At 48.0% G+C, this 11461-nt stretch overlaps 1 protein-coding gene across 2 annotated transcripts in view; it reads right to left on the bottom strand.

The window, feature by feature from the left end:
* Nucleotides 1-120: 120 nt before the first annotated feature.
* Nucleotides 121-11461, bottom strand: part of LOC135819270 (NBAS subunit of NRZ tethering complex-like) — an 88820-nt gene continuing 77479 nt past the window's right edge. The window contains exons 63-72 of one of the 2 annotated variants that reach the window (XR_010553885.1): nt 10846-10902; nt 10309-10463; nt 9475-9543; nt 9027-9135; nt 8139-8222; nt 7213-7349; nt 6457-6634; nt 5613-5741; nt 2924-3423; nt 121-1838 (exon numbers count right to left, since the gene is read on the bottom strand). Coding sequence is in view for 1 of the 2 variants with exons in the window: in XM_065332444.1 (XP_065188516.1) it covers nt 3049-3423; nt 5613-5741; nt 6457-6634; nt 7213-7349; nt 8139-8222; nt 9027-9135; nt 9475-9543; nt 10309-10463; nt 10846-10902 (1293 nt within the window). In the remaining variant the exon portion in view is untranslated. Of the gene's footprint in view, nt 1839-2296; nt 3424-5612; nt 5742-6456; nt 6635-7212; nt 7350-8138; nt 8223-9026; nt 9136-9474; nt 9544-10308; nt 10464-10845; nt 10903-11461 lie in introns of those variants that run through there. The other variant, XM_065332444.1, reaches the window with a different exon arrangement.

Here is an 11461-nt window from a genome sequence, read left to right as displayed (position 1 = left end):
TCAAAATGTTATGTATTCTGTGTTTCTGGAGTACTGTTTGGTTGGTTTGATGCTGCTCCTTGTACACGAGCTGTTCGATCCTGTTCTAGATCGCACCAATCAAACGCGCCACATGAGTGATTCAGGGAAGCAGGCAAACTTTGAAGTAGAAAAAATATTCCAAAAATCTATGGGCTTCAAAATGGCGATAGAAGGTCAGGGTAAATATTTTGTGAGAAGGGCACATCTTTTTCTAGTATGGAAGAAAGACAGCCGGTGCTGAAGCATGAAAATGACAAGCGTGCAAAGAAATAATAGCAAAGAAATTTAGGGGGGGGGAGGGGGGCATCGAATCCTAGTAATAAGCAGTGAAAAGGACAGGGATAGACTGACAAATTGTGCACAGCTACAAAAAACGTATGTTTCGTGGCTTTTTTCCACCACACCAAATGCATTTAGTCAGCAGGCGATGGTACATCGAAACCTAGGAAGTAAACGTACGAAAATGCCAGACAAGGACTAGGAGATATGAACGAGCAGATCACGGCACATTCGTACGACGGGCTCGTGCAGAATGGATGATCACTTCTCACCACCTATGCACCAGCTATGTTGACCCCCTGACAAATGTGGGAGGGGAATGCCACCTTAAACATCACCCATAAACCAGAACTAAGGTTCCAGGCGGTGCAATGGAGTCTGCTGACCATGGATGCAGGGGGTGCAGAACGAATGATATCTTCTCCCCACCACCACCACCACCACCACACCTGTCCACTACGAAGAAAAAGGGCTCCCTGCTGTACAGTGTACTGGTGCCTTTGCTTGCGACTGAACCTGTTCTGGATCGGCCAGCACACGTTGTGCGTGCTCCAACCTGGAACCCGTAGCAGCCTGAGCAGCTCAGTTTTTCCACGGTGAAACCTGGCAGGAGCATCGATTTGGGTCCAAAATTATCGCTCTTGGGTTGCATTTTACCAGGGAGTAGTAAAATACCGGTAGTTTACGACTCGATGTATTTATTGCACTCACTGTATACCGTACAAAGTAACTTGTAAATTTCGTTGAATTCTATCAAGCTTGGCACAAGCTTGGCGCAATTTCCCCATCAAAATGTTATGTATTCTGTGTTTCTGGAGTATTGTTTGGTTGGTTTGATGCTGCTCCTTGTACACGAGCTGTTCGATCCTGTTCTAGATCGCACCAATCAAACGCGCCACATGAGTGATTCAGGGAAGCAGGCAAACTTTGAAGTAGAAAAAATATTCCAAAAATCTATGGGCTTCAAAATGGCGATAGAAGGTCAGGGTAAATATTTTGTGAGAAGGGCACATCTTTTTCTAGTATGGAAGAAAGACAGCCGGTGCTGAAGCATGAAAATGACAAGCGTGCAAAGAAATAAAAGCAAAGAAATTTAGGGGGGGGGGGGGGGGGGCATCGAATCCTAGTAATAAGCAGTGAAAAGGACAGGGATAGACTGACAAATTGTGCACAGCTACAAAAAACGTATGTTTCGTGGCTTTTTTCCACCACACCAAATGCATTTAGTCAGCAGGCGATGGTACATCGAAACCTAGGAAGTAAACGTACGAAAATGCCAGACAAGGACTAGGAGATATGAACGAGCAGATCACGGCACATTCGTACGACGGGCTCGTGCAGAATGGATGATCACTTCTCACCACCTATGCACCAGCTATGTTGACCCCCTGACAAATGTGGGAGGGGAATGCCACCTTAAACATCACCCATAAACCAGAACTAAGGTTCCAGGCGGTGCAATGGAGTCTGCTGACCATGGATGCAGGGGGTGCAGAACGAATGATATCTTCTCCCCACCACCACCACCACCACCACACCTGTCCACTACGAAGAAAAAGGGCTCCCTGCTGTACAGTGTACTGGTGCCTTTGCTTGCGACTGAACCTGTTCTGGATCGGCCAGCACACGTTGTGCGTGCTCCAACCTGGAACCCGTAGCAGCCTGAGCAGCTCAGTTTTTCCACGGTGAAACCTGGCAGGAGCATCGATTTGGGTCCAAAATTATCGCTCTTGGGTTGCATTTTACCAGGGAGTAGTAAAATACCGGTAGTTTACGACTCGATGTATTTATTGCACTCACTGTATACCGTACAAAGTAACTTGTAAATTTCGTTGAATTCTATCAAGCTTGGCACAAGCTTGGCGCAATTTCCCCATCAAAATGTTATGTATTCTGTGTTTCTGGAGTATTGTTTGGTTGGTTTGATGCTGCTCCTTGTACACGAGCTGTTCGATCCTGTTCTAGATCGCACCAATCAAACGCGCCACATGAGTGATTCAGGGAAGCAGGCAAACTTTGAAGTAGAAAAAATATTCCAAAAATCTATGGGCTTCAAAATGGCGATAGAAGGTCAGGGTAAATATTTTGTGAGAAGGGCACATCTTTTTCTAGTATGGAAGAAAGACAGCCGGTGCTGAAGCATGAAAATGACAAGCGTGCAAAGAAATAAAAGCAAAGAAATTTAGGGGGGGGGGGGGGGGGCATCGAATCCTAGTAATAAGCAGTGAAAAGGACAGGGATAGACTGACAAATTGTGCACAGCTACAAAAAACGTATGTTTCGTGGCTTTTTTCCACCACACCAAATGCATTTAGTCAGCAGGCGATGGTACATCGAAACCTAGGAAGTAAACGTACGAAAATGCCAGACAAGGACTAGGAGATATGAACGAGCAGATCACGGCACATTCGTACGACGGGCTCGTGCAGAATGGATGATCACTTCTCACCACCTATGCACCAGCTATGTTGACCCCCTGACAAATGTGGGAGGGGAATGCCACCTTAAACATCACCCATAAACCAGAACTAAGGTTCCAGGCGGTGCAATGGAGTCTGCTGACCATGGATGCAGGGGGTGCAGAACGAATGATATCTTCTCCCCACCACCACCACCACCACACCTGTCCACTACGAAGAAAAAGAACGAAAATGTCAGACAAGGACTGGGAGGTATGAACCATGAGCCAGCAGACCACGGTGCACTCGCACAGCGCATTCGCACAGCGCACTCGTGCAGACCGGATGATCACTTCTCCCCACCACCACTACCAGCACTACCAGCACTACCAGCACCTGACCACCAGCTACTGACCATGGATAGAGAAGCGTCAAACGTGGCCAGCGCACCGGCCGTGTTGCGCAGCGACATCAGCACCGAGCCAGCCTCGACGGGACGGTCGGCATCGCACAGCTCCTTAGCAACGGCGTCGTCATCCGTTGCCACGGCAGTGCTCCCGCCGCTGGGGTCCGCTTGCCCGTTGTCGGTGGAGTCTTGCACAGCATTCAGCCGGGCCATGTGCCGTACGTGAGTGGCCCAGAACGGGGTGGCTGCAACACCGGCCGCCATCTGATGAGAAATGATTAGTTCCGACAAGCTGGTATCATCCTCGGCAATATCCAGCTAGAAAGAGAGAGAGAGAGAGAAGCGAACAGCCCACAAGCATAAATGCATACGTAATACACACAACGATATGATCTGCGCAGCCATCATGTACATGTATATAGTCGTCCCTCTCTAATCCGGCACCTTTTGCAACGGTATTTTCTGCTGGATAAACAAGGGTGCTGGATTATCAAATCCTGCCCTCTAACCCGGCCCACCGTTAGCATACATGTTTGTGTCATACGTCAAAACGTAGGGATTTTCTGTGTCAATCCAAGTACTTTGTGGAAAGCATGTCTGTGACATGCACTTGGGAATATCCTATGCACTGGCATAGGATATTCCCAAGTGTATGTTACATGTGTTGTGTATGTTACATGTGTTGTGTATGTTACAATGCTCCCTGACAGTATGCGATGTACAACTGCTGGATTCGAAAATCGAATTATGTACAGTTTGAGTGATTTGCTGCAGAAAATCGCTGCTGGAGGCGGAATTCAAGTGCCGCATTAAAGCGTAGAAAATGAACTCAAAAAATCTGTTTTGCCAGAATGTGTGCTGGTTTGCAAGGGTGCTGGATAAACAAGTGGCGGATTAGAGAGGGACGACTGTATACACTTAGACAAAGTGTCCTAGGTCCTTGTTGCAAAATAGTGCTCAATACCCGGACACGGACAGAGTGTACCACACAAGGCAGAACAACAGAGACCAATATATTTCTCGTGACTCGGAGAAAGGTAGTGGTCTGTGTTGTTCTGCCTTGTGTGGTACACATACAGTAAAACTGTCAAGGCGACCACCTGTCCAAGAAGACCGCTGCAGCCAGGACCCAGGGATGCTATTTCCAGTCAAATGACCGTGGATAAGGAGACTACCTGGTAACAGAGACCACGTTGTGAAGGTCCCGTGAGCGGTCGTCTTACACAGGTTTCACTGTATCTACAGTGGAGCGGTTTGTTTGCGCTAAGAATGCTTTCTTGTGATAATCTTCAGCTAGAGTACGCGACTGAATGGTAGACAAAGATGAACATGATGACCGTGCACATTATAGTAGCAAGAGTGCATAAACAAGATTATCACTCTCTTATTATTGACCCCCACAGAAACTTGTGATCTCTAAGCGGTCAAATATCAGCATATATTGACCGCTTATATTGACCACTTATTATTGACCACTTAGCCCGAGGACTTAGAACTTTTTCCTCAACTTAGAAAAAAATCAGAACTGAAAGAAGAAAAATCTGAAGCCAAATGCTGGGATTTGAACCCAAACTGTCAGATTCTCAGTCAAAGGACTTGGGGAACATACTACAAGAGACAACTGAAAACTTTGGTTTACACAGTAGTAATGTCCAATGTAAACGGCATATGTACATACTATTATACTATTACAATAGTATTCCTTTCTTCCTATAGCAAAGCAAAAACAGTTTTAGGTATGCTATGTTGTGATAAATCTATTATTGCCCTCATAATCGGTCAATATATGAAATATATTGACCTCTTTAATCGTGCAATAATAGATACGTATGCAACTGTGGTTATGGGTCAGTGCGCGGCGCGTTGCCTTCATTACGTAACTTGCCTTCATCACGCTCTGAAAGCATGCATTCAAACTCTCAATTTCTCGCACGAGCCCATCCGTTTTTGCTCGATTCGTTCCAGTACCTACACAATCTCTGAATTCTGGCGCGTGAACTCCAGTTCCGTACGAAAGTTCATTTCAAACTGGAGGGAAAGTGCGGTGTTTGATTTTCCGCAGTGCGCGGACTGCAGCTGAATGATGTAATGAAGGCAGCGCGCCGGGCATCTGGCCCATAGAAAAGAGATCACAGTTGAATACTCTTGTTTATGGACTCTTGATAGTAGTCATATGCGTTTATAAATTATTGTCTCCTGATCGAATTTTCATGTACACAGTACAACACAATTCAGGGGCATCACACACAGTACAATACAATTCAGGGGCATCACACACGGTACGACAAGTACGACCATGCATCGACGGTCCGCACAATTCATCCAAAAGAGCAATAAAAGAGCGTCAAAACGTGCCCTGTTGTCCGAAAAATCCGTACCACTCCTCACTGCCCCGTGTTGCCCCTGCAATTGATCTCAGCAACAACAATTTTGTGTGTGTGTGTGTGTGTGTGACATCCACACCGTCTGCCAGACCCTGCTGTGAACGTTAGGACCTCGCCGCTAACCTGTTCGTGCTCAGAAAGCAGTTGAATTGCTCGCGCTCTGAGCTGCTCGTGACCAGGAATGATGCAATACTTGATAGCGGACACTGTCTGACCAGCTGACAACAGCATGTCAACGACAACATCATCGTCCTACAGCAATGACATCATCGAAAAATCACAGTGCAGAGCAAGCACAGAGATTAGCAAGTTAGGATACGAGAAAGCAGAAATTACCCATTGGCATTGAGAATTTAAAAGACAACTTCCACAGATGTAAACTTTTCTAATTGTCCGCAAACAGATGTGCCGGGTGAAATCAGACCCAAAGTGCATATCTGGCGGCCTGCATTTGCAGAGGCAGTGTGGGGCCTCTCTTTCTCCTGAAAGCCACATGAGAGAGCGCATGTGTACATGAGTCGGTGGTGAGCAAGTCAAAAAGAGGCAGTATGGTTTAGGAAAAGCTGGTGCTACCGAGAGGAGGCGGTGGAGAAAGCCATGCAAAGCCTAGTACGATCAGGCCTGCAAAAGTGGCTACACAGCAGCAATGATCGGGCACTGTCCTCTTTACAGCTTCCGCTGACTAACTACTCTTCGGAAAATTGTGTGTTTAGTTTACTCAGCACACCAAGCAGCCCTCGTGGTAGAACCTCATAGTCTGCACATCATCTGCACATTAGCATCATGGCGTTCAGGTAGCCATAAAACTAGGATAGAATATTCGTTGCAGCCCGACTTAAAACTCAAGAAAAGATAAGGGGCTTCGCAGTCACAGACTTTTCCCGTCGCCAATGTCCAACAACTCACCCGTACGCCTTCTCTACACCGCCTAATGATTGTTTTCTCCCTGGGAGAAGACTACACTGACCTTGAGAGTCTGTTGCTGACAAGACACGGCTGCCTGTCGGTGCTGCAGTACACATTCAGCTGACAACTGGACAGTAGTTCTGCTGCTGCTGCTGCTGCTGCTGTTGTCCTCCTTGCTACTGTCAGTGCTTGATAGCATTCTCAGGAAGAGCACACTCCATGCACTACGACCATCAGTACTGTAACAAAACAACAGAGAGATCAATAGGAGTTCCTTCTTGCCTGGGGAAGCTGTCCTTCTCTTGTTGACAGATTCTTCATAGAACTGATTACTGTGAACTGCTTTTAAACTGTTTGCGACGTATTTAAAATGTTTCCTAATTTTGCGAGAAGAGCATAAAGCAAATATTAACCATCGTGAAATCAAACTTCAACAGTGGGTGTGTATGTGTGGCCATAGTGCTCCAATAACATTTGCCATCGTACACTCGCTGGTTCTGAGAGATCGTACAAAATTAGTGACGCAAACATTGGGCGGTTTACAGTACAGCGGAAAATTGCATCATGCCGTCAATCTCTCAGCCAGCCAGCCAGCCGCCAGGGAAGGCAGGCTCGCTTGGAGCAGACCTACAGAGAATCTGTGTGTGTGTGTGTGGGATATGCATTGTACATGGGGTGCACCAACATGCTTGTGCATATGCACGTTTGCGCGTGCACCCCCCCCCCCCCCTCCCCCACCCCCCACACGCATACCCTCACTCACGCACGCACACGCACACGCACACGCACACACAGAAAAGGAACACATTGATCCTACCATGCTGGAAGCGGAGGCCACATGTTGATAAGCTCAGCAACACCAGAAAGACAGGATGGGTTCTCCTCGCAGAGTGACAGCAGGCGCTCAAACAACTCCAGACGCTTGGCTGAATCGGCGACTTCACTAGCTTCGATCTACGGTAAACAAACACGTATGAACAACAGACCGTGTCCAATTACAACGCGCATTTCTTACAATGCGAGTCAGAAAATACAAAATGAAATCACCTCACTTCTACGTGCATATGCAAACGTACTAGGGAAATAACAGATTTGGTACTGATCGTCCATTCGGTCTAAACTGGAGCAACAGCCTATGGCTCGTACTGAACCAGTGCAGATGGACACGGCATCATTTGTATGTACAGTAAAACCAAGAGTACATAACCCCCCAGAGTGTGCAACGCCTAATCCAGCTCTGCATAGGGTCTTGGTCGAGCGGAATCGGATCTTTGCGTCATAATACCGTACGCATCTGAGTGGAACCCGGGGAGTCGCGGGTACTCTTGGATCAAAAACAATGGTGCCCTGCCTCGAGACCGGCCTTGCGCTGGTGTGGAGTGTACGCATGACATCAGAAGATCCGATTCCGCTCGACCAAGACCCTATGCAGAGCTGGATCGGCGTTGCACACTCTGGGGGGTTATGTACTCTTGGTAAAACTGGTAACTAAAGACCACCGTGACTAGCGACCAGCCTGGTACTACCGCCAACCACTTCGCCAGGCACGGACGGTCTCACATTCACATTATGGTTGAGCGGTGCAAACCTCTAACTAAGGACCACCTGCCCCTAAAGACCTCTTTCTCTGGCCCCAAAGGGGTGGTCGTTAGTCACAGATTTTACTGCATGTTCCAGCAGTCCAGCAAGACAAAGACAAAGACAAAGACAATTAGTCAGTTCGATGAGCAAGGCAAGCCTCACCTCCAGCTCAAAGATCTGTTTGACGGTAGCGGCGGTGTTGCAGAACAGCAGCAGTGCCTCGTCCTCCTCGGACAAGTGGAATGACTGAAAACACACACACATACACATACACACACACACACATGCAGCAGCGATACAGACTGTTGAATAGGCAGATCGGAAAGTTGGTAGGGTAATTTAGCAGGGCGATCATTTTTTTCTTGAGAGAGAGAGGGAGAGAGAGAGAGACAGAGAGAGACATGGGGGGGGGGGGGTTGAGTGAACACTTGGGCAAGGAAGCGAGTTAATAAACATGTTGGAAAGAGAAAGATGGCAAGAGAGCAAGGAATGTATTAAACACTTGCATACTGACAGGTTGCTTAGCAGCAACGGCAGCAATTGCATCAGCAGCAGTAGCAGTAGCAGTAGCAGCAGCAGTAGCAGTAGCAGCAGCAGTAGCAGTAGCAGTAGCAGTAGCAGTAGCAGTAGCAGTAGCAGCAGCAGTAGCAGTAGCAGTAGTAGTAGCAGTAGCAGTAGCAGTAGCAGTAGCAGTAGCAGCAGCAGTAGCAGTAGCAGTAGTAGTAGCAGTAGCAGTAGCAGTAGCAGTAGCAGTAGCAGTAGCAGTAGCAGTAGCAGTAGTAGTAGCAGTAGCAGTAGCAGTAGCAGTAGCAGTAGCAGTAGCAGCAGCAGTAGCAGTAGCAGTAGTAGTAGCAGTAGCAGTAGCAGTAGCAGTAGCAGTAGCAGTAGCAGTAGCAGTAGCAGTAGCAGTAGCAGTAGCAGTAGCAGTAGCAGTAGCAGTAGCAGTAGCAGTAGCAGTAGTAGTAGCAGTAGCAGTAGCAGTAGCAGTAGCAGTAGCAGTAGTAGTAGCAGTAGCAGCATGCTGAAGTACAATCTTCACTGGCACCATACCTGCTGCAGCAATCGCAGTACGGAGAGTCTCGACGACATCTGGATATTGCTCTGGGCGCAGAACGCACGCAACAACTCCACAATGTCACTGCTGCGCAACGACTGGCCACTACACACGCAAACAAAAGAGAAAAGAGGAAAAAAGCAAGCACAAAACACGGCCAAATCAACAGCAGGTAGGAGTTAGCTGTCAGAGAGGCCAAGAGGTTGCAGGTCACATGCCAGCACGGTGAGTGCCCTGAGCGGCGCACACTCTCTTACAGCAATCCACTGGAAGTACTACTACAGCCGTGGCCACAGAAATCCGACCCGCGAGTCAAAAGCAGTGTCGCGTTTCCATTTCAATTACATCATGCACGCTCCCAAAAAACCGATCTGAGTGCCGCAGCGGCCGCATGCGCTGCTTTCGGCACGCGAGTCGGATTTCTTTGGTCACAACTGTACTTACCCCGACTCCAAGTATGTGCTGACTGAGGAGAGCGAGCTGGACAGTCTGGAAAACTCATCCTCACCATTGCTGTAGTTGCAGCACACGCAGGAAACACAGCAGCAAACAACACAGTGAGAAGTGGATAGAGAGCGGGCAGGTAATTGCACGGGTGGTCGCCCGCGAACGTGCTTCCTCGTGGAGGCATGGTGAGTCTGCATGCGAGTATGCACTTGCACACAGGCATGACCTAAGCCATCCAGAGTCTGGACAATTCAGAGTTTTATATTATTATTATTATTATTTTCTTTACAAAGAACACAAACCCGGCTCAAGACAAATTAATAACAAGGAAGATAACACGATTGCAGGGAGAACGAAGATAGTGGTAGTCGTTGGGCGGTTCAAAGACTAATTGAGTCAGATTTCCAGCATTTCCAGCCCAAAGAAGACAAAGCAAATAGTTAGTTTTCGTGAATTTCTTTCTCTTGCGCCGCCAACGCATCGGGATATCACCTCGACCGCGACGAGATCAGATGCAAAAAAGGACTGGCGTGCCACTCAATTCAACGCCTACAAAATACAGTAGAACCCTGTCAAGGCGACCACTCGGATAAGGCAACCACCTGTCCTAGTACAAGACCACAGAAACCAGGAGCAAGGGACGCTATATCCAGTCAAATGACACTGGATTAGGAGGCCACCTGCACATTTTGAAGGTCCCTTGAGCGGTCGTCTTGGACATGTTTCACTGTATGTCGGTTACATGACTTCTGTGGTCTGTACGACCACCAGCACAACCAATACACGTTGGCGTCGACACTGGTCGCACCCCATCTACGCAAAACGCCTTACCCAATACTGTCCAGAGCTTGGCTGATCAAGTCGCGCACCATGCGTGAGAGATGTGTGCCATGCGGGCAGACCGTGCTGGCCAACGCGAGAATGTCGTCCACCAGGCGCAGCGAGCAACCGCTGCTGGTTATCAGGTCCGTGCACAGGGACACCACCTGGAACAACACAAAAAAAAGGCAAATACATTTCAAACACGGGTACGCGCAGAGCAGCATTTGGCCTTATGCTGTGCGGCAACGTGTTGAGGTTGGCTGGAGAGCTCAGTTATTATGGAGGGGTGGTTGAGCGGAGTTTTTTTAAATAATATGTGAAAGATCGCTTACAATATGCATTGACACAATAAGTCTAATATTACTGTGCCACACATGGTTCCGCTGCTGTTTAACAATAGAGAAAAAGCCCAAACGCTACGGCTGCTCAAACTTGGTTTGATACATACCGTACACGTGGGCGGTGTGAGAATGCCCCCCCCCCCCCCCCCCCCTCCCCCTCCCCACACACACACACCACACACACACCCAATCATTTCAGACTGACCTGCTCCGGCTGTGCAGGTGTAGTGCTGTATCGTCGGTGATAGTCGGTGGACGAGTGCTGCATTGAGCGAGTAGGGAAAGAAGAACAACAAAACAAAAACCGGTATTCACACAACAACGGTGTAAAGACAAGTTAGAAATATTCCACGGCCGTTGACAACCAGGAATGGAAACAGAAATATGCAGCCATATAGCAGAGCAGATGAAAGAGCCAAGCAAAGGACCCGCATGCAACATTAGCTCAGCGCCAGCGAGTACTACGATCGCATCATACACTTCGCACGAATGCCGTCCAAGAAGAAGGAACCAGTCCATCGCGAACCAGTCACAAGGGACGAGTAGAGCTGGCATCAAAAAAGAGCACGGTTAAAAATCATATCCAGCGAAACTTCAGTGCAACATACATTGTGCCCACAAGGGGACACACAAGTTGGCACTTCACAGCCAAGGTACTCTACAGAGATACTATCCAAGGGTCAAAATAACTGGGAAAAGGTCCTCAGAAGAGTACTTGTATCCAATGCAAAGAGAAACACAATTATGCTAGATCAATGGTACTTTATATTGAAGTGTCACTGTCCTGGTGCCATCAAGGTGGTGGTGGGCAATCCAGAGAG

The sequence above is a fragment of the Sycon ciliatum genome, chromosome 6, assembly GCF_964019385.1.
Source record: "Sycon ciliatum chromosome 6, ocSycCili1.1, whole genome shotgun sequence".
NCBI classification, from domain to species: Eukaryota; Metazoa; Porifera; class Calcarea; order Leucosolenida; family Sycettidae; genus Sycon; species Sycon ciliatum.
This window is presented reverse-complemented; position numbering and strand designations above follow the sequence as displayed.